Genomic DNA, 24,364 nt, shown 5'->3' with positions numbered 1-24,364 from the left:
AGGATGAAAAAGAACGGCTGATATGGAACAAAGAACTGTTATAAGACCGTGTAAAATAGAGAGGAAGCAGGTGAAGCAACATGGTGCAGGACAGGACTAAGAAAGATTTGATAGCACGAAATTCATTTATACAAGATTGATGACCATACTCTATTAAGCATATTTTTTTATGAATTCCTTAGGTAAACATCTTGATATGTTCTCTTAAATTATCCGTATGGAACTTAGTCCTGGATAAACAGAAAATCAGATAACTTACCATTCTACGAATTCCTAATGCCGTCAATAAAAGTTATAAACTTCTTAAAAGAAAACCATGAACACCTAAAGAGACTAAAATTGGAACAGACTATCGAACTTAGTCCTAGATAAACAAAAAATCAAGTTCATCAAGATAACTTACCATTCTACGGATTCCTAATGACGGATAAAAGTTAAAAACTTCTTAAAAGAAAACCATGAACACTTAAAGAGACTAAAATTGGAATGCAGCTCCAGAGAGATATTCAACACAGCATGTAGAAACCAGTAATTAACAAGGGAAATCAAGATGAAATACCAATCTCTAAAACATCCTACACATATAGATAACAAAATCTGCTTAATTACCTCCATCTCTCTTACTCAAGTCTAGACTGCAGTTTTTGTTTCTCGACCAACATAACCTCCACCACAAGCGAAAAACAAAACTGTTTCTAATAACCACCTTTAAGATCATTAACAACATCATATGGAATGGGAGTAACAGTTTCTAGTGTTGCTCCTTCAACCATAAAACCAGGTTTAGGGCCCTCAGGTTGTCTCTTGGTGCTAATCTTTTCACCTCTAGCTTTAGCCTCAGCCTTCAACTTGTCATTCTGAACCTTCCTAAGCTTGAACTCTTCTCTGCACCTTGATGGCTGAACATGTTCAATCCTTACATGGATCCTTTTCTTTAAAATGTGACCACGAACCTACATGAATTGAATGCATAATGACAATATATCAGAACTACATCCCAAACAATGTAATGCAGAAACAGTTCATGAACATCCATAAATTATAAAACACATCCCAGATATGAATGTCTGGTGCCTGTGGATAAGGTTCATTTATCCTGGTGCCAAAATACACATCCCAAAATACGTTAAAATCTCTCAAGAGAATTACATACAGAACAGACAAGCATGTACAATTCATTAGGTATACACTGATGGTTAAGACTGTCATAGATAATTGAAAACAGTTACAAAATTTATTACACATAAGGCTGATTATTTTGAAAAATAGCATATATTCTTCTACTACCACTAAGATATAGAAACCACTCCCAGTGATAAGAAAACTTAGACGACTACTCGAAAGGCCCTTGAGTTATACTGCTGGTGGGTGCAGGATAAAGAAGTGGCAAGATAACTAACATCATCCTATGGGCTGTAGTGGTCAAATCCTACATTTAATCCAAATTCTTCCACTATCATATCAACGCTGCTATACCAACGAAGGAAAACCCTGAGAGAAATGGTCCTTCCTAGAGGAAGCAAATAGAGGGGGACCAAACTGTGTTTTGTTGTCATGGCTTAAACCCATTGTGGGATTACATGTATACAAAATTAGTAAAGACTATCATATCACAACAAGTTTGTGATTTGGCCTATTGCAACCAAAAGGGCTGAATGCCATTGCCACCAAGGGGGATGGGCCACTGATAACAGGAACCCACACATACGTTGTTCTCTTTCAACCCAAATAATATTATATACAACAATCATGCACATGAAGCTAGTAATTTTTCAAAGTATCATATATGAAACTACTATCAAGAAAATACCATATATGAAACTACTATCAAGAAAACTTTCACCACTAGCTGCTCAAAAGGCCATCAAAGCTATGCTTCTGGCAGGTGCAGGTTAAACAAGTGGCAAGGAAAACTAATTTCAAACAATGTGTGGTAGCAGCGTAGTCTAAAACTTGAGATTCTTTATTACTAAAAACTTATTTTAGAAATGGGTAGCTGCTGAATTACTACAGTTTGGGGTATCAATATCATTTTCATCCCAAAAGTTTCTAGCAAAGTTGAACCATGCATTGCCATCATGCTTGCTAGTACCACAACGATTTCACAATTAACAACTATAATCTACTAAAAATGGAAATCCATAATTCGATGAAAAGATTCAGTAAGCAAAAGATAGAAAAGTGAAAATGGAAAACTTTCTCGACAAGATGCTCGAAAGGCCCTAAGCTGCACGGCTGGTTGGTGCAGGATAAGAAGTGGCAAAGAAAACTAATTTCATTCTTCATGCAGTAGTGGCCTTGTCAAAACTGAAAGGTCATTTATACTAAATATATTATCCTGCTGAATTACACAGTTTGGGGTATCATTATCATTTTCATCAAAAAAAAAATTAGCAATTATATGTGTCAAACTCTAATCATATAGAATCATGCTTGTTAAGACCAATCCAATTGCAAATAACATATAAAAATCACAAAAATCCATAAAATACATTTTACAAAACTAAACCCTACAACAGATTTACATAAAACCCAATTTTACATTTAAATTTCTCAGAAGAATCATAGACAATTGAAAACAGAAATTATGGTTTGTCCTCTTCAACCAACAGTATGTTACTATTTATGTTCAAAATCTGTTTAATTCATTGAATTTAATTCTTGTTGTTCAGGTGCTTCTACCCCTAATTTGTTAATAACCTCAAATCTGCTTTAAAAACCCTATAAATCCACAATAAATCATACAACTCAAAACCCTATAAACCCATTTTCATCAACATAAAACCCTAAAAACCCATTTCATCTACTACAACTCAAAATCCATAAACCCAACAAACCGATTCAGTAATCAAAAGATAACAAATTGAAAAAGGATGAGATTGAAGCAGACCTGTTTGTTGATTTCAACACCAATAGCACGCTTGGTAACATTCCAGACAATACCAGTACGTCCATGGTAGAACTTGTGAGGCATACCCTTGTGAATAGCACCGTTAACTTTGATATCAACATAATCACCAATCTTGAATGTTCTCAAGTAAGTAGTCAAAGCGATGTAACCCTTCTTCCTGAATGGACGAGAGAATAGATCTCTGGTTCTTGAACGGAGACCATGTCCAGCAGGCATTTTGTGCTTCTACAGATTTCTTACCTTACTCTCTCGAATCTGTCTCTCTCTATTTAGTTTATATACCGCCTCTTAGGAAGAGGAAATCGAAACCCTAAAAGGTTGTGATTTTGGGTTGGGCTTTTTCGCAGAATCATACCGAATAATTCAGCCCAAATATGTGTGGAAGAGATTCTCATTCTACTAAGACCGGTTCCTATGGATGGCTAAACCCTCTATATGTCATGCCAGCTAGCCTGGCAAACTGGCCGCGCCACTATGGGAGAAAAGGTAAGCGGTCGAGTCTCCACCGAACGGGTGAAACTGTACCATTAGTGGTGTAGACTCGACCGCCAGAGGTGTAGACTAGACCGGTAACGGTGTAGTCTCAACCGTTCGGTGGATTTGAAACCTCCAACGGCTCGTTCTCCACCGCTATAAAAATGGCAAAAAATCACACAAAAATTACACCAAGATTTTTACAAAAAAAATTTCTATCTTTCTATCTTATTATCTTTCAAAATGACAAAGTTTGAATCCCAATTTGACTTGGCTACCCAACTTGATTTTTCTGGAATGGTGCTTGAATCCGCCCTTAATAAGATATGTGAAGGTTTTAAAGAAATAGGTAAAAATCAAATAAGTATACAAGTTTTGGATATTAACCAAATCAAACCTCCAACTAAGAGAAGACCAAGAAAAGTTCAAGGGAAGGATATTTTGAAGGCTAGGAAGAAGATAAACAAAGGAGACTCCGTTCATGAGCGCATTGATTGGAAGTTTGGTCAAATGAAGAAGATAAAAAAAATGAAGAACATTGTCTTATTTTTACTTTTAAAGTCTTTATTGTAAGTTATGTCATTATCTAGATGAATGAAAGAGACACTAATGTAAATTAAAATTCTAAACTTTTAATGAAAGATGCACTAGTTTTATATTAATATCTTAAAATTAAAATTTGATACAAATGATAGTTGCATCATACAAACGAAAGATGCATCATATTTGGGCAGTTACTCTAAACTGATCATATTTTGAAAACACCCTCAAGATAAGATAACAACCCTCAAAGTGAAAATTGTTTCCAACTCTGTTGCGCCATTCGAGCCGATACATTTGCTCCACATCATTTGCGTTTTGGCCATTTTGTCGGTTTCGATAGCCTTCAGTAAGTGCAGCATCCCACAACGCCACATCCTTGCCGATTATTCCGAAGCGATGACACAATCCATCTGCATTTCGACTATTGAGGTTCAATGTTTCTTCTTGAAATCTCTGAAATATGCGACTCCATACAACCTCTTGATGTTGATTTTGTCCACCATCGGTCATATCTTGCGTAACAAAAACATAATGCCTGCAAATGGATTCATCTTCAGATATGCTAAATTTGCGAGTTCGAACTCGAACTGACACATTGGATTTGTGGAGTGAAAGAATGGAGATTGAAGAAATGGTGTGAGTTGAAATGAAATTTGATATTGTATTTATAAGCAGATAAAATGATGGCCGTTGAATGAGATGACACGACTAGTCTAGTATAGACCGGTGGCGGTGGACACTACACCGTTACGTGTAGACTAGACCGAGCGATCGAATCGGTAGGAACTTGACCTTGCCTGGCTAAGTTTGCCACCTCCATAGTGGGTGCATAAATGGCAGATATTTACACCCATAAGAAGTGGCCTAAGAAATCATCAGAGGTAGTCGAAAGGTGTCGTGCAGTCAAAAGAGTAGTAGCCAAGAGATGCATTCAAATATTGGGTGCTTGGCATGGATCCAATTACGTAACATAGCAACTACATGTCGTTGCTACTAGCTCCAAAGAGCTATATTGAATGTTCATCTCTTGACGTATGCATTTGATGCGGCTCTGTACACTACACTGTTGACCAATATTAATCGTTTATTTTATTCGCATAATCAGATTTGTTTTCATTGTATTCATTTAAACATCACTTTTTTTAACTATTAAATGTTTAGTATTAATTTTCTTTTCTTATTTTTTGGTTTATTTTATCAAATTTTTTTATTTTTTTATCATTGTTAATTAATAAACAATAGAAAAAAATATTTACATGAAGTTAATTGGTAGCTTAGCAATAAGTTACGCACCGACACCCTTTTCAATAGCTATTCTTAGTCTATGGAAAAGAAAGCTATCCATTCTAGCATCAGCATCATGGCTGGTAAGGCGGCTTTTCAATCTCTTCAAGAAGGTGATCAGATCGTCACCAAGTTCTCTTAAAGTAGTGATAGTCAAGGCACCAAAACCATATCTGAGAAATGCATTTGCTAAGGTATTTGTAGCGTTTTCGAAGGACCGCATTTGGAATGGCTTGGCCAGGAATGACTACAAGGTACAAAACAGTTGTGAAATACGAGATGTCGGTAATATCAAAACAAGAATCCTGCCTACTCTTATAATTGTATACCACCCTCCTAATTGTATACCAAAATATCAGCTGGGAGTAACGCGCCTCCGTTATCGGATAAGAAGCCCATAGGCTACTTCTTTTCTACCTGAAACATTGGTTTTGTAGCACATGTCCATTAACAAATCTCGAATAACATTGTGACGAAACTTGAGCTCAACATCTTTTGGGCAGTCCAACACATGGTCTCCATATTATGTCCATAGCGCGGTTGCAACTTGGGAAAAGATTGTTATCTTTAAAAAGAGGGATACCGAGCCTGTAACACAAACTTGAGCTAAATTACCTGGGATCCATACACGGATTTAGCCCACTAATTGGCATAGCTAATAGATAGTCATCTACATACCTTATCCTGTTGCAGCATATTAGGTTTGAATCTCTCTCTGTCAATGTAAACTTTTCTGCTAATCCTTTTCTTCCAACATCAAAGTATTATATTGTCAATGTTAAAAGTAGAAGCCAGATGAATACACACCTATACAAAATTTATGTATGTCATGGTGTGGAAGTGACAAAGATACCAAGATTGACCTCCTACATTGGAATTTATTTTTTTATCAATTTTTTTTATTCATTAATTTTTTTTTTATAAAAAAGGCGTCGCAAAGGCTTTTATTAACAAAATAATCAAATACAAGGTACAATGTCGATAGAGGACAACCTAGCAACAAGTTGAGCCCCTACACCTTTTTGAATTGAAATACATAATCTATAAAAAAGAGAATTACCTATTTTGTAATTGAGGTCGTAATTAGCTATACAATTTCTCAACCTCTTCAAGAGAATCACCATGTCTTCACAAAGTTCGCCTAAAGTGGAGAAAGCAAGGACGCCAAAACCATACCCATGAGCAGTCACCGTATTCAAATTTTTTGCCCGTTTGCGTGAAATAACATTAGAAATGGCAACACCCGGAACGAAAGCCCGACCACTAATACCAGAAAAATGGTGAAACACCCATAACATCAAATCAAACATCTTGCCCGTTAATCCAATTATAAACAAGAATATCAGCGGGCTTTAAAGCCTTGGCGTCATCAGATAAGAGCCCAAGATTGACCTCCTTTCTGGCAGCAACTCCGTCCTTGTAACAAATATCTGGAAAAACATCCCTAACAAAATCATGCCTGAACTTTATACCCACCTCACTTGCACAATGAAGTGCATGATCTCCATAGACATCCATCTTCCTCTTACAACAAGTACAAACATCAATAGTATTAAAAATAGGTACACCAAATCTGTAACAAACAACTGCCCTGAAATGGCGAGGTCCAAGCGTCTAATTAAGTCCACTTATTGGTACAACTTTAAGATAATCCTGAGCATGGTCAAGCCTATTGTTTTTCCAAATTATAGAATAACGTTCCGACATAACAAATTTGTAAGGCATATCTTTCTTAACAACTTCAAAATATTGTATTGCCAAAAATTTCATAGGACGAGCGGTAATATTGTTGATATTGAAAGAAGACAACTCACATACCTGCTTGAATTGTGACAAAGCATGTTGAAAGCTTAGGCTTAGTTCAGATGCAGGTGGAAGATTAAGGATGATCTCTTGCAGATTTCTTGTTTGAAAACAAGAAGCAAGAAAACAATATTTACTCGTGTCTTCTATCGTGAGAACACCCAAACCCCCATCCTTCATTGGCAGAGTAGCAATACGTTGTTGGAGAAGACCAAACCCTGCACCATCTCCTGTAACAATATGCCGCAGAAACTGTACCAAGGGAATATCATAACAAGAAATAATTTGTTGAAGAGCATCTGGTTTAGTGATTCTCAGGTTAAAATAAAGCTTCGAAACACCTGCGCAACTTCGTAAGAGTAATAACTCACACTGCGGGTCATGTAATTGCTTAATAGATTCTATGAGTTGTAAAGTTTTATCAATTTTAGTCTTCACAAGATCACTGCAAAACTGCAAATTAAGACTCACCGGCCCTCCCAACAGCTTCACACCACTAGTAGGTCTACTAATGTTGGCCGGAAAGACTCCATCAACTTGACTTCTAGGATCAACATAGGGCCAAAATAATTCAGTCCTACTAACATTAAGATGTAATCCACGGCTACTTCCTTCAGCCTGAATTATCGAGAATGCTTTTGCTACTTCCAAACTATATCACCAACAATAGTACCATCATCAAGGTACCATGCATTGAAGTCCAGATTGCACTGACTTGAAACCATATTCACTAGAGGGTGAAGAACCAAAGCAAATAATAGAGGCCCCAACGGATCCCCTTGTTGTACCCCAATAGCAGATGACAAAACAACATCATTATAGTAGAGTCTTACTGGTGAAGCATAACAAAACTCCACCCATCTGGATAACTAGGACACCTAAGTCTAACTTCCTTAATTAACGTGGTTCGATCAACCATATTAAAAGCATTAGAGAAGTTAATTAGAAGCATACACATAATATGTAGAGTACCTTTCATCTCCAAGAGTCTGTTTGCAGCGTGAAGAATACCTTCTGCTCCATATGGAACCCCAACTCCGAACTGATGATCCCCTAGATATAAAGACATGTCTTTACCAACTGATTTGGCAGCAAGCTCTGAGCATAATCTACGTCATATTGTACCAACAACTATATGCCTAAGCCCACCTCCAGGATTTGAGAAGAGGAGTCAAGGGAGCACTCGCAATGTACTCCCCTAAAACAGATGGACATTGTCCTGCCAATCACAAATTGACCACTCCAGTAATGGATGCTAAAAGCTCGTCACTAACAGCAGCAACTGCACCATCAAAGCATCTAAGAGATGTTGAACCCTAAGCACATCTCTACCACATGTTGTACCTTTAGGAAATCTATTCAAAGCATCAAGGACAACTTTAGAATCGACAGACAAAGCGGCAACTTCAACTGGCTCAGGGGGGATAAATGGGGATGGAGCATTTGGGTGTTTCTGAATGAGCTCTTGTTGCGTGTCAACAGTATCTGGAGCTATACCATCGGAAGATAAAACTTTTATAGCAGCATTGTAGTGACCATGGCTCAATTTCTTCTTACAGGCTTGCACATTAATGTTAAGCTTCTTCTTCTTGTTTGATTTACTGACTTGCTGACGCTTCTCAGACTCAGCGAAAAGTTGTTCAATAACATGAGCACAACCACCACTTTCCTTCCAATGCACCAAAGCTTGGTTGATGCTATCAACCTGAAGCTTCTTTTTTCTATTTTAAATATCTTTTTTTTAAACATTGAAAAATTAAATTCTTTTTTTATTTTAAATTCTTTTTCTATTTAATGTTCTGTTTTATTTATTATTCTTACTTTTTGTTTATTTTCTTGATCAAGTTTGGAATTTGTATTTTGTTTAATTTTTTTAATTTTAAAATCTTGGGGGATTTTGCGCTTCCCCCCCCCCCACCCCCAAAATAAATGGTTATTTTTCATTTCCCCTTTTTTTAATTACTAATTGGTGAAATCCCTTTTAATGTGGATGTGCCGTAACTGACAGTTAAATCCTGCACGTGTAGTGCATGTGTGACTATAATAAAATAACATAATGGAAAATCCAAAATTAGTTACACGTGTTTGAAGAACAAAGATTTGATATCTTGCGGTTGCAATCAACTGAAATGGATGAACGGACAGATATCAGATCTCTTTCTTCTTCGTCATCTCCTTCTTCTTCGCGAATATTTCTCTGCAACTAATTCTCCGGGGAAAACAAAAAAACACAAATTAATCTCCCTCAGTTTCTCTTCCCTGTCATCGTTTAATTCCTAAATCATATGAACAAACCCAAAATGAAAAATACCCAAAACTAAGCCCTAATTGGATTTGAGAGATAAATTCAATCCAACATCACCACCCATAACAGCAGCAACAATAAAATTGATGCGGGCATGAATTTTGATATATTAAATTGATGTTCTCAGGGGATCAACAATAAAATTGATATGGGAAACAACAACATTTTCTTATAGGATTTACTAATTGATCATGAGTTTATTGATGGGATAGTGCATATGATGAGTTATCACATGATATATAAGTTCTTGAATTAAGATTTTCACCATGGTTACTTAACTACAACAACCTTTTGAACTCTCCATTAATGGCGTCACTATATAATCCAGTAGGAAAACCTTCTTTGGATATGCTTTGATTTGGATAAAGATTTGGTGATTGCGTGAAGGGCGTTTGAGTATTGTGAAAAATTGGGAGTGATTTTTTAAGGTTCCAGCAATGTGGATTCCGATGACCGAGTAAAATTATATGAGTGAGGTACATCGGCGATGGTGTGTTCTTTGTTTTTCTTTTATTTTAATGTGAAAGCTAGGCTCAGAAGATGCCACGTATAGGGTAACTATCTCTACTTGCATTGTCATCATTTAGTATCACACGGGTGCGCTTCACGTGTTGGATTTAACTGGCCAGTTACGGCGCATCCACGTTAAAGGGGGTTTCACCAATTAATAATTTAAAAAGGGGGAAATGCAAAATAGCCATTTATTTTGAGGGGAAACGCAAAATCCCCCTAAAATCTTTTACTTATTAGAGGTTCAATTTTAATTTTATATGTTTTTTCTTACTTTTTTTGTTTTTCAATTAGTATATTATTTCTTTCTTTTTTCAGAATTTTATTCTATTTTTCCTTTTTTGCTTATTAAATGTTCAATATTAATTTTTTTAATTTGTTTACTGATTCTATTATTTTGATTGTTTATTTTTATTATTCTTCTTATTTAATTTTTGTTATTATTCGAAAAAAATATTTTTCTTTCTCATAAATTTTATATTATTAAAATATATTATTCTTTTAAAAATTTTCTTTTTCTACTTTAAATATATTCTTCTTTTTTATTTATTCATGATTTTTAATTTTCTTATATTTGGATTTTAAAGTTGGCATTTCATCTTTGTATTAGATCCATTTTATTTTCATGCCAAATGTTAAACATTGAACTACATGTAGTTTCAATACATGACATAACAACTATATGTAATTGGCAATATCTTGTGTTGTTAATTCAGGCGTGCCAAACGGACCCGGACGCATTTGGAGCTGACTAAATGTGTTTCGTTTTTTTGAGTCAGATCAAATTCAACTAACCCCAAAACATGCAAGATAGGAATTTGTCCCGTTTGTCAGGAATATTTTGTTTGTAGGAATTACTGTTTAGTCCAATTTTTCATGACCCAGTTAATGGCTAGTCCACCCGTGAAAAACATTTACAAAGATGAAAGCACATGTTTTTGGACTAGATAATTTACTCTCTAGTCCAAAAACTTCGTGGAGATTATAAAGTGTATTTTCTAAATACCTAAAACACCCTTCCAGGTCTAATTAGTATCGAGACATGTAAATGTTACTAGTAGTATGTTACTACATACTAGTAATATCAATACGATGATACTACATATTAATATGTACGATACTAGTAGTAACAAAAATATCTTACTAATTTGTTACTAGTAAATTAGGTAACTACTTTATTATACTAGTAGTATATAGTATACTAGTAACTAATACTAGTAGTAACATGTAGTATCAATACATAACAATTTTTTGATATGTAGTATCAATACATAACATACTACATATCAATATATAACATACTACATATTAATATGTAGTATCAATATTTAACATACTACATATCAATATGTAATATCAATATATAACATACTACATGTCAAACATACTACATATCAATATATATTATCAATATATAACATACTACACATCAATATGTAGTATCAATACATAACATAACATAACAGTATTGAACATAACATATTGATACTACATATTAATATGTAATATCAATATATAACGTACTACATATTAATATGTAGTATCAATATTAATATGTAGTATCAATATATAACATATTACTACTAGTACTAGTTACTAGTAATATACTACATATTACTACTAGTATACTACATATTACTACTAGTATACTAGTTACTACTATACTACTAGTATACTAGTTACTACATATTACTACTAGTTATTACATACTGCATATGTTGTAACATATATATGTATTAATATACATAATATTATATGTTAGGGTTAGTAGAGTAATTTTACTCTTTTCAAAACTTTTTTGGACTAGCGAGTAAATATGTTTTCTCGCTGGACTAGCCATTAATCTGGGTCGGATTTACTGGACTAAACAAGAAAGTTCTCAATTTATTTTCTCATACAAACAAGTCTGAATAAGGGGACGAGGTAAACCTGATCTGACTCGAATGAAAAAATAAACGGTCTAACATCCACCTCCCATCGAAGAAAAGGAAATTGAAACCCTATATAGTTGGGTTTTGAGGTTGGGCTTTTCCTCAAAATCATAACGGATACTTCAGCCCAAAGAGGTTTGTAAGAAAATCTCAAATGGCAAATGTCCCATGATCGGCTCTGCCTCTGCACATGAGCAAGACTTAAAATCTCTTTGAAGGCCATAAAGCTTAGTGCGGGAGTTCCGATTTTAAGACGCATAGCATCTGTTGTTCTCATGGATGCAAGGGACTTCATTAAAACTGCTGAATAAAATTTGGTTCATTTATTATTATTATTATTTAAAAAAAAAGAAGATTAAAGACATTCGCTTATGCCAGACATTCTCAAGATTTTTAGCCAGAATTCCTGTTTTTCCTATGAATTGATATTGCTGCAGTTGCACTGCCAATTGATTATTAAAGACATAAGAAGATTTCAACCGAGGCAAACATTAACTGAAACACAAATTTAATCAAAATATTTGAACATTACAAACTTTTATTTGGGTTTTGAGTCCTCTTAAATGATGAGGACAGGAAGCTCTACAAGGAGAATAACACAAGTAACAACCATGCATATGTCTAAAGAAGAAGAACAAAGAAGAAAACCATGACGATGCAAATGAATGCAGAATTCGAACGTGCTGAAGCTGAAAAATTATTATCATAAGGGAAATAACCATAAGGGTTTGGAGGAGGATGTTGCTGCTGGCAGCACTGAACTGCCGGTGGTGGACAATTGACTTGTCCAGGCGTACCTGGCATAGGTGTACTTTGAACAGGTGGTGGTGGAGCTCCGTATGATGGATACCCTGATGGCGATGGTGGAGGTTGAGACTGGCATGTGTATGGACAGATTGAGCAGTTTACACAAACATTCGAGGACGGTAAAAGACCATCACTGGAAACATCTTCTGCGCTATTACAGTTGGAGATTATCAACAAGAGAGCAACAAGCAAGACCAACTTTGCAAACGCCATTTTTTCGTTCTCTGACTACCTGCAAACTGTCTAGAAAGAAACAAACAAAATTTTGCAGAAAGAAAGAAATCACAGTCTGTGAACAGAATATGAAACTGCATTCACCCTGCTCGAGAGCTTAAACTTGATCTATCTCTGCCATGGTTAGGCCACATGGGCACATAGTTTCGCCACATGGATAGCAACTTGTCATTATCTTGTGTACTGTGACATCACTGACATGTTCAACTTTTAACCTTACTTGCATGATATCACCCACAGAATCAACAAGACCTCAGTTTTGTTTTTATGTATCTACGATATGTAATTCATTCTATAATTTTTGTGTTTACTAGTTATATACTCTCCTTTCACCTATGATTCCCAAATCAAAGAAGACTACCATTGTGTCAGAAAGTTTGCAGTTTCAACTTTCAGCAATGCAACAGAAAAAGAAGAATTAATAACCATGACACCACCTAGTACATATACGAATTGCCAAAGAAGAAGATCCGTTCTGCCTGCCCAGCAACTAAAAAGCTGAGAGATGAGTGCATCCTGCAGCATGGTGAAGATGCACGCACCAAGTGGATTGAAACTTATAAGGACACATACATAATCGATATGGAAAACTTAGAATAATAGGGTAGTAGAATTGCCATGAGAAATCCCAATTTCATTTCAAGGAGAGTTGACCTATATGCTGCAATTGGAAGTTACTTTGCATTGAGATTTTGCATACAGCTGAGATATGAACAGTTTAAAAAACCATGTTACTACTAAGAAACAGTATAGTCAAGATCCTGCAAACTGTATTACACAGACTACTATATGCAGAGAATACATTGCAGATTTGATCTACAGGCTTTGGTTCCAGGGTGTAAGCATTTTTATGTTTATCTTACTGAGCTAGCTGAAAAGTATCATTCACCGTGCTCAACGTTTTGCAATTGTATGGAACTAGGGTAAAGATATTATCCAAAAAAAATTTAAAATGATAATCAAACTAGTCTAGATTAGAAGCTGAAGTTCATTCTTTGTATTCAGGATAAGACTTTTCACAACGAAGTTTGCAATTCCATTAAATAGTTATCTTGAAAACGATACAGTACAATACCTCTGTGTAGCTACTTTGTCATAAACAACTGTGAATTACAAAAAATTATTTCTTTGGCAAGAGGTTCTTTGGCAGTTTACTTACAGATGTGTTTTTTAGCAGGAAAAGCCTAGAAACAAGCTCTTGTAACATCCCCCCACATTACAATCCATGTGCTTGTAATTCTGCTTTTAACCTCTCCAAACCAAGAACCTGCATACATTGATCAATATCAAGTACATAACAACAGCAAGCAGAAATGTATATTAAGTTGATACAGAAGAGAAGGTTTAAACATATTAGTTAATGCATCTCAATACCACATTTTAAGAAAAGAAAGAAAAAAAAAAGAAATTGAGACCTGAAAGCTTACAAACCATGTCCATCCCTAGCTTACAAATTTCATACAACAACACGGGGTATCAAATGAATGGCAGTGTGTTAGATCAACTGTAGATATGAATTTTATGGAGGTTCAAAATCTAATCACCTAGTAAAGGATTTTTCTTTAACTCGTGCACACAATCAATCATTGAGGAACAAAGGCTCACAGCTCACTGGATCTTCAAATTATATGTACTTCCAAACCAAAGACGAATAGACATTTATGCTTAATACACAGTTAGACACACCATGCAGAGGAAGTTGGATACGCTTAAATAGTTATCCATTTAGGTTCGTGAATAGTTGAATAGTTGACTACCTTAAAGAGTCATGGACATACACACACCAGAGCAGACCACCACATGTTGTTCAATCTCTAACCTCGAATCTCACTTTCCACTTGGTTAGGTAGTATTTTTGTCTTCTTTGCTTGTCATGCCATACACACAACCACGGAGCCATGCTTTATTCTAAGGATCAGACACCGTAAGAAAATAAGTCACAATTAGAAATTTTGATCAGCGAAGAATATACCACTCAGGCCTTTGCTAAATGCTAAAGCTAATTCCTAAGATGGAAAGGAGGCTGGGGTAATTAACAATCTAAGGGGCCCATGGCTCATAGTCTCAATCGTTTGTATGATATTTGGTGTGTGGCAAGTCCTTCTATTCTACCAACTCGTTTTTCTAAGATGGACTGTTTAGAATGCTGAACTGCCCTACTATAACTCTTTTGTTCCGCTAGCAAGTTCCACATTTACATCCTACTGAAGAGATAATTTATACTGCTAACTTCTAGAGAGAAAATTGTTTGGTGTATTTCATAATAATTGAAGAAAATTAATATTATCTAATTGCCACAACAACGTATAGTAGGGAGTTGTACTCATACCTGTATCTCTGAAGCAGAGTTAAAATCATCCAAATCCAATGGCTTCTCTAAATCAGAGTAGTTTTCACTTGCAACTGCTGCTTCTTCAACAGAACCACTCCCAGTTTCCAGATTCGAAACGATTGCACTTTCATCAACTATTTGAATATCATTTTCAGATTTAGTTTCAACAGCCCCATTACTTTTAACATGAACCTCAGCTTCAGATACAATATCCTCATGACTCCCCAACTCCGGTCCTACAAGCTGATGGATTTCAGTATGAACTCCAGACCCTTGCCCCAGTTCAAAACATCCCGAGCTCCTCTCTGTCAAACCTCCAGGAGAAGAAGATTCACCATCAAAATTCTCCACTGAACCAGAACCAGAACTTCCTTCACCATCCTTTAACTTTATATCATGACTTCCATCATCAAGAAACTACGATGTCCATCATCTTCATCAGCACTGCTATCACTTTCGTCTTCATCTGCACTGCTATCACTTTTGTTTCACTGCCCTACAAAATAAACAGAAATTGAAAAATTTCAACAACAACAAGAGCACCAGCACAACCTTCAACTTCAATGGTTGTAAAATTCGTGGGTGGTGGGTGATAATCGGGTCTTCCTAGATTACCACCATCAAACACCATCACCACTCACCAGGAACAAGTTCCACTCCATTTTCAATGGCGGTGATGGATGATAGCTGGTACTGCGTAGACCACCACCATGTTACAATTTCAAACGTGGTGACTGGTGATGGTTCTGGGTGGTAGGCTGGTATGCATAGACCACTAGCACCAACAGGCAACAACCACCACTCACCCCCCACCACCAGGTTTCAATCAATCAGAATATAAGATAATCTCTAAAACAAAATAACAAACACATTATAAGCAAAACAAAAAATAATCCTTACAATAGCTTCAAATGCTTTTCTGAACTTCCCCAGAAGTAGGAAAGATCTTCCTTCGAACCCCCAAATGCATTCCTAACAGCATTCTCACCACCTTCCATGAATGTCTAAGAATCCTCTCTATATTTCTCACTACCTTTACACCCGTTTTTCTTCAATTCTTCCCTTATCTTCTTCAGAAACTTCTCAGTAACTTTCTCTAATTTCCTCTCTTCTTCTTAACTTTCCATTCTTCTAATTTCTAATCAGCATTCAGATGTCTCAATCTTCTACCACTCATATCTCTAAGAGTGACCAAAACCCTCATTTTCCACCAAGAAGATGACCCAGTAGTTTGAAATGTGAATACCATCTCTATATAATTATTAGGGATTTTTGTAATTAGGTTTCATTGTTGATTTGTTTGGTTCATGTGATCAATCTCTGATGAAGTTGGGGGATTTGAGTTATTTTGTATAATGGCTTTTGATTGATTTACCTGATATTGTTGGGAGTTGTGAATTTTAGGGTTGCTGTTTCGCCATCAAAAATCTTTACTAGAACATCGTAGACCTCCTCCATTGATGGAACTAAAGATTGAGTTTTAAAATTTCATTGCTAGCTATATTAATATTGAGTAGCATCGCTGAGTTAAGGGGTACCTGTTTTATTTGTGCCCTTTTTTTTTCGGCAGTGCTATTTGGCTTCCTAATCTCCACCTCCCTATTCTCCTCCCTACAATGTGAACCCCATATTAGGGGAATGGTGAACCCCACCTGCGCCTAAATGAGGATCTCGATATGGATGTGAGGCTTAAATTATAGGGAGGAGGAGAATAGGGAGCCAAATAACATTTCCGTTTTCTTTTGGGTATCGGCCAAACCTAAAACTAATTAATTAGGGTAATACTAGACCTATATATATCTATACTAGGTATCAACCCGGCTTATGGCCGGGGCTCAACCTTTTTTCGATTTTTTGTTGTTGTTTGGAGCTTGCGACCCTAGTGTTTTCTGATCGTGTCAAATTAGCCGGGGCTTACAGCCCCAACCGTGGTCCCCTATGCAAATTCCAGTATTTTGTTGGTCGGGTCAAATAAGTCGGGGCCTACAGCCCCGGCCGTGGTCCCCTACGCAAATTCCAGTATTTTATTGGTTGTGTCAAATTAGCCGGGGCTGATGGCCCTGGCCGTAGTCCCCTACGCAAATTCTTGTATTTTGTTGGTCTGGGAAAATTATTCGGGGACCGTAATCCCCTACGCAAATTCCGGTATTTTGTTGGTCGGGCCAAATTAGCCGGAACTTGCATCCCTGCCGTAGTCCCATACGCAAATTCCGGCCTACGACCGGGGCTCAACCATTTTTGATTTCTTTCTTTTTTTGTTGTTGTTTGATCCCTTACGCAAATTCCAGTATTTTGTTTGTCGTGTCAAATTAGTCGGGGCTGTAGCGCAAATTCCGGTATTTTGTTGATGGGGTCAAATTAGTAAGCCCCGGCCGTGGTCCCCTAGACAAATTCCAGTATTTTGTTTGTCGGGTCAAATTAGTTGTAGTCCCCTACGCAAACTCTGGTATTTTGTTAATGGGATCAAATTAGTCGTGGCCTACAACCCCGGCCTTAGTCCTTTACGCGAATTTTAGTATTTTGTTGGTCGGTCTAATTAGCCAGGACCCACATCCCTGCCGTAGTCTTGCAAATATCTGACGTTGCCGTATGGCCCGTATCTGATCGACAATATATCCCAAATATTGATGCTCAATATCAATAGGATGCTTCAAAAAAAAGAAAAAGGATAAAAAAACTATCAATCCCGAGAAGAAAAGTCTAAGTCCAAATCTTAACCACGTTGCAAAAGGAAATTAATTTTTTTCTTTGTTTGTACACTGCTCACAAAAAAGAAAAACCAAACGAGTCTCACTCGTTTTTTTTTTGCGCTTTCACGCTTTACTTTTTTTGTTTGGTAGCTTAGGCGTGTTAGGTCAGGTTAATTAATAAGGGCTCGTTACCTTGGTGGTCGGACAGATCCTATTTCAGAACCATGTCTAACTTGAAATTAGCTTTGGTATGGGCCACGACATAATCTATGTCGTCCAAAATAATTAAATCTCAAGAGATCGGACAGACGTCTATATAAGACATATAACCAATCGATCCGCATCGTAGAATGAAAAAATTGATGGTCGGATTAGTAAGGATACACACACAACACTTCATTTTATAATATAGATGCCGTCTGTCGTTGCCGTATGGCCCGTATCTGATCGACTATATATCCCAAATATTGATGCTCAATATCAATAGGATGCTTCAAAAAAAAAAAGGATAAAAAAACTATCAATCCCGAGAAGAAAAGTCTAAGTCCAAATCTTAACCACGTTGCAAAAGAAAATTAATTTTTTCTTCCTGTTTGTACACTGCTCACAAAAAAAGAAAAACCAAACGAGTCCCACTCGTTTTTGTTTTGCGCTTTCACGCTTTACTTTTTCTTTTTTGATAGCTTAGGCGTGTTATGTCAGGTAAACTAATAAAGGCTCGTTACCTTGATGGTCGGGCAGAACCTATTTCAGAATCATGTCTAGCTTGAAATTAGCTTTGGTACGGGCCACGACATAATCTATGTCGTCCAAAATAATTAAATCTCAAGAGATCGGACGGACGTCTATATAAGACATATAACCAATCGATCCTCATCGTAGGATGAAAAAATCGATGGTCGGATTTGTAAGGCTACACACACATCACTTCTTTTTATAATATAGATGTCGTAGACTCGCAAATATCTGACGTTGCCGTATGGCCCGTATCTGATCGACAATATATCCCAAATATTGATGCTCAATATCAATAGGATGCATCAAAAAAAAAAGAAAAAGGATAAAAAAAACTATCAATTCCGAGAAGAAAAGTCTAAGTCCAAATCTTAACCACGTTGCAAAAGGAAATTAATTTTTTCTTCGTGTTTGTACACTGCTCACAAAAAAAGAAAAACCAAACGGAGTCCCACTTGTTTTTGTTTTGCGCTTTCACGCTTTACTTTTTCTTTTTTGGTAGCTTAGGCGTGTTAGGTCAAGTTAACTAATAAGGGCTCGTTACCTTGGTGGTCGGGCAGAGCCTATTTCAGAACCATGTCTAACTTGAAATTAGATTTGGTATGGGCCACGACATAATCTATGTCGTCCAAAATAATTAAATCTCAAGAGATCAGACAGACGTCTATATAAGACATATAACCAATCGATCTGCATCGTAGAATGACAAAATCGATGGTCGGATTAGTAAGGCTACACACACAACACTTCATTTTATAATATAGATGCCGTCTGACGTTGCCGTATGGCCCGTATCTGATCGACTATATATCCCAAATATTGATGCTCAATATCAATAGGATGCTTCAAAAAAAAAAAAGGATAAAAAAACTATCAATCCCGAGAAGAAAAGTCTAAGTCCAAATCTTAACCACGTTGCAAAATGAAATTAATTTTTTCTTCCTGTTTGTACACTGCTCACGAAAAAAGAAAAACCAAACGAGTCCCACTCGTTTTTGTTTTGCGCTATCACGCTTTACTTTTTCTTTTTTGGTAGCTTAGGCGTGTTAGGTCAGGTAAACTAATAAAGGCTCGTTACCTTGGTGGTCGGGCAGAGCCTATTTCAGAACCATGTCTAGCTTGAAATTAGCTTTGGTACGGGCCACGACATAATCTATGTCGTCCAAAATAATTAAATCACAAGAGATCGGACGGACGTCTATATAAGACATATAACCAATCGATCCGCATCGTAGGATGACAAAATCGATGGTCGGATTTGTAAGGCTACACACACAACACTTCTTTTTATAATATAGTTGCCGTAGTCTCGCAAATATCTGACGTTGCCGTATGGACCGTATCTGATCGACTATATATCCCAAATATTGATGCTCAATATCAATAGGATGCTTCAAAAAAAAAGAAAAAGGATAAAAAAACTATCAATCCCGAGAAGAAAAGTCTAAGTCCAAATCTTAACCACGTTGCAAAAGGAAATTAATTTTTTCTTCGTGTTTGTACACTGCTCACAAAAAAAGAAAAACCAAACGAGTCCCACTTGTTTTTGTTTTGCGCTTTCACGCTTTACTTTTTCTTTTTTGGTAGCTTAGGCGTGTTAGGTCAGGTTAACTAAGAAGGGCTCGTTACCTTGGTGGTCGGGCAGAGCCTATTTCAGAACCATGTCTAACTTGAAATTAGCTTTGGTACGGGCCACGACATAATCTATGTCGTCCAAAATAATTAAATCTCAAGAGATCGGACGGACGTCTATATAAGACATATAACCAATCGATCTGCATCGTAGGATGACAAAATCGATGGTCGGATCTGTAAGGCTACACACACAACACTTCTTTTTATGATATAGACTAGGTATCACCCCGGCCTACGGCCGGGGCTCAACCCTTTTCGTTTTCTTTTTCGTTTTGTTGTTTGATCGGCTGGTCCGTATTCTACCAAAATCTTTTTTAGTCATTCGCAAAACTAATTAGATTATAACGGTCAAACATCGAGCTTATAAGTTAGTTCGGACTTGCGTCCCTAGTATTTGTGGTTGTGTCAAATTAGCCGAGGCTTACAGCCCCGGTCGTGGTCCCTTGAGGATATCATAGTATTTTGTTGATCGGGTCAAACTAGCCGGGGCCGTGGTCCCTTGAGAATACTATAGTATTTTGTTGGTCAGGTCAAATTAGTCGGGGCTTACAGCCCCGACCGTGGCCCTTAAACATTCCCTAATGTTTTGTTGGTTGGGGTTGTGACACTTAAATCTCGCACATAAATCTTTACCATGTTTTTTATTTTATTTATTTTTTAAAAATAGCTTTTAGATTAGTTGAGGCTAACTTAAATTTTCTTGAGAAAGTTATGGTACAAATCATTATGCTTATTGGATGATTGAACGTTCGATGGACCAGAGAATATCTGGTGTATACGAATAATCTTCATGGAGGGTCATCCACCAAACATAAGCCAAACAGACCCTTAGCCATATGTTTTCCGTGAAGATGTATTAGTAAGGAGATATTTGGTTGCATTAAACATAAAACCTCTTACCAATTCACTTCTCTTCCTCTATTAGGTTTTCTTTCTTCTCCTCTCCTCTTTAGACCAATTTTTTTTTTTAAAATCATCAGCTCAGTTTTCTTTTATTTCACCGTATCCATCCTTTAAATCATCCATAATAATAACTTAGTATTAATAACTCAGTATTATTATGATATATAGACGAAGTTAAGAATTAGAAGTCGTTAATGGAGGGGAAGAACTATAGATAGAAGACCATCTGTTGGTGAAACCGTTAAAGAATGATGCTCTTCTGTTCTATAAATACATCTACTTAGTGTTAGCCCATATTAACGGAAACTTAGTCAAATTAGGAAATCCGACGCTGCAGTCAAATTAAGAAATCCAAAGATCCGACGCCGTTAAATAATCTTTAGAATCATATTTTTATTAGGAAGCCAAGGGATCGGATGGACGTCTATATAGGATATATAACCGATCAATCTCCATCGTGGTATGACGAAATCGATGAACGTATTTGTAAGGCTACACACACCACTTCTTTTTATAATATAGATATATATATAGAGAGAGTTAGACAGTCGTGAACGCGACAAGAATTTGGAAGAAGAAGAGAACTTTGAAGAGGTTTAATGGAGAAGTTACCATTAGAAATCACAGCAAACATACTTCTTCTTTCTGGCTTACCAATAGTCTCACAAATACAGCGCAGAGAAGTATGCAAAACATGGAAAACTTTGATACCAAAACCCAAGAAGCTTAAGATGGGTTTACTTTACGCTACCACTGATAATATTGATGAAGCACGATTCTACTTTTCAGAACAGAATAATGATGATGTTAAGGTTAGTAGTACTAATCAGGGCGATGAACAGCTACGCTATTTCGGGACACTTGAGTTAGACAGATGTTCAACATCCGAAAATTTTATGGTTGCTTCTTGTAACGGGTTAGTTTGTTATGCCAGATTACAAACATATCACGCTAAATTTATTATGAAAATCTATATATATATTTCCAATCTGGTCACCGGGGAGCATATTAAACTTCCAGTTATTGACTGGTGGGGAGCATATTAAACTTCCAGTTATTGAGGGACAATGATGACCGAGATGTATATGTGTATACCCTCCAAAGTGATACTGCGTGGAGAAACCAAAAAAGTGAGAAACACCTTTTGTACAACTGGAGTGTTACACAATCAGCGGGTGTTTTTGCAGGTGCAGCTCTTCATTGGATGGATAAGCATAGTAATATAGCTTTTGATTTGGAGCATGAGACCTTTGAATTTCTCCCATTGATACCCTCATCTGTTAGTCGTGGTGTTGGAGAGCTCATGGTATTGGGAGGGAATTTGTGTGTTCTGGAAGTAGTTCCAAGTAAACATGTCGCGATATGGGAATCAAATTATACACAGGAACGCCGCAGGTATGCCTCCAACACGGGTTTGCTTTACCTTAAGGAGGCTGGTCAAACTAAAGCACGATTCTATTTTACAGAACAAAATGCTGATTATGAGGTTAGCAGTACTAATCATGTCGATGAACAGCTCTGTTGTTTCGAAAATCTTAGTTTTTCAAACAGAAGTTTCATCGTTGGTTCTTGTAACGGTTTAGTTTTTTATGCCAGATTAGTAACCTATAAAATCTTTTTGATAAACTTTTATATCTGCAATCCTGTCACCGGAGAGCACATTCAACTTCCTGCTATTAACTGGTGGGCGGACCGTATTTTCAACTGTGACTCGAATCCGGCTATTGGATTTGGTTACAGTCGTGTAAGTAATGAATACAAGGTTGTTCTTATCCGGGACAATGGTGAAGGCGAAGTTAAGGTGTGTACCATCCAGGGTGGTACTACTGAGTCTGTTTGGAGATCTTTGTGGAGAAACAAAGAAAGTAATAGACGGCTTTTGTCGCAGTTGACTACTGTTTTACAGCCAGCCGGTGTTTTTGCTGGTGGAGCTCTTAACTGGATAGATCGGGCCAGTACAAAACCTAAGGCTGTAGCTTTCGATATGGAACATGAAACGTTGGAGTTGCTCCCATCAATACCTTTTGTTGGTCACGACGTTAAACATGTCGGACTCATGGCATTGGGAGGGAATTTGTGTGTTATAGAAGTAATTCCAAGAAAACATGTCAAGTATGGGAGTTAAGGTGTAGGAAGACTGTCAACTACTCACAGGAACAGTACGGACACCTTTCCATTTGGGATATGAAGTTCAATATAGCATGGGAAGACTACAGCTGGTTTCAGCCATTTGCGCTAACAAAGAGATGGATGTTTGTTGTGGTACAATGTTGTTCTCTCTTGTTATGACCCTGAAACTAAGTCTTTGAGAAAGTTAGATGAGACTTTGAAGAAATTCATGGGTGATTGTACGCCTTTAATGTATACCACCAATCGAGCAACTCTTCATGTGAATAGCCTCATTTCGCCATTATCAAATACGAAGAAAAAAGGTGGAAAGAAAAGAAAAGCTCGTGAGGAAACAAAATATATATATATATTTTGATCGGTAAACAAAATAGGAAGAAACTTAGTGCTACTATTACTAATCTTCTATTGATATTTTTTATTTTTCCGGCTTTTAAACTTCAATTGTAGCCCAACATATTCATATTGAGAAATTTCAGTATGACATGGAAAAATAACGATTTATATCTAGGCGACTAAGCCATTCCTTCAAGTGTATGTATTTGAGCGTGCAATTGATATATTTGATCATGTGATTGGAAGAATTTAAATAAACGTTGTAAAAAATATGAACTAATGTCCAAATCAGCACTATTCGAGTTGATCATCTGTGGGCATAAAAAACGTTAATTATTTATTATCATGAGTTATCATAAGTTGATATTAGATGATTAGCTCGGAGAATGAACTAATTTTGAGCCGAGCCTCAACGACACTATTGTCCCGGTGCAAAGCACTAGTAACTATATCTAGTTAGGATTAAATGGTGGATCAAAAACGGGCGACTTGTTTTGGGCAACAGGTACAGACTACAGTTTTCCATTTGACTTAACTATTCTGTAGTTTTTATTGGAAATGTCAGTACAAAGCTGTGTTGTCTTCTTCAAACCTAGGTGACTACAAACAGTATTGTCTATCATCTCTATTCTCTACGCAACCATTTCTTATCTCTCCTTGAGAAACCCAAGAAACCATTAATATATTTGATGATTTAATGATCCTACGTGATCAGTATGAAGAACCTCTCTCTCTTTTTAAGATCCAAGCAGAATGGGTCAGCATGCACTAGATGCATCTTGCCACTTTCTGATTGTCTCTAGA

At 36.6% G+C, this 24,364-nt stretch overlaps 1 protein-coding gene and 1 long non-coding RNA gene across 2 annotated transcripts; both read right to left on the bottom strand.

Moving 5' to 3' along the window:
• Positions 1-459: 459 nt before the first annotated feature.
• LOC113332538 (60S ribosomal protein L21-2-like) lies at positions 460-3,165 on the bottom strand. Its single transcript, XM_026579085.1, has 2 exons — positions 2,891-3,165; positions 460-953 (listed from the first exon to the last, which is right to left on the bottom strand). Exons 1-2 carry the CDS (start codon positions 3,125-3,127, stop codon positions 696-698), a joined length of 495 nt encoding a protein of 164 aa, XP_026434870.1. The 5' UTR covers positions 3,128-3,165; the 3' UTR covers positions 460-695.
• A 10,615-nt stretch (positions 3,166-13,780) lies between these two features.
• Positions 13,781-16,575, bottom strand: LOC113332544. Its single transcript, XR_003351580.1, has 3 exons — positions 16,035-16,575; positions 15,132-15,630; positions 13,781-14,069 (listed from the first exon to the last, which is right to left on the bottom strand). It is a non-coding gene; the product is annotated as an uncharacterized LOC113332544 (long non-coding RNA).
• Between the last annotated feature and the right edge of the window lie 7,789 nt (positions 16,576-24,364).

This window comes from Papaver somniferum, unplaced genomic scaffold (genome assembly GCF_003573695.1).
Source record: "Papaver somniferum cultivar HN1 unplaced genomic scaffold, ASM357369v1 unplaced-scaffold_131, whole genome shotgun sequence".
Taxonomy (NCBI): Eukaryota; Viridiplantae; Streptophyta; class Magnoliopsida; order Ranunculales; family Papaveraceae; genus Papaver; species Papaver somniferum.
Note: the sequence above shows the minus strand (reverse complement) of the source record. Positions and strands in the feature narration are given on the sequence as shown.

Coding starts and splice junctions, on each gene's coding strand:
- LOC113332538 (XM_026579085.1), bottom strand. CDS start 3,127: ATGCCTGCTGGACATGGTCTCCGTTCAAGAACCAGAGATCTATTCTCT. Junction 954..2,890: donor GTGTTGAAATCAACAAACAG/GTCTGCTTCAAT, acceptor CAATTCATGTAG/GTTCGTGGTCACATTTTAAA.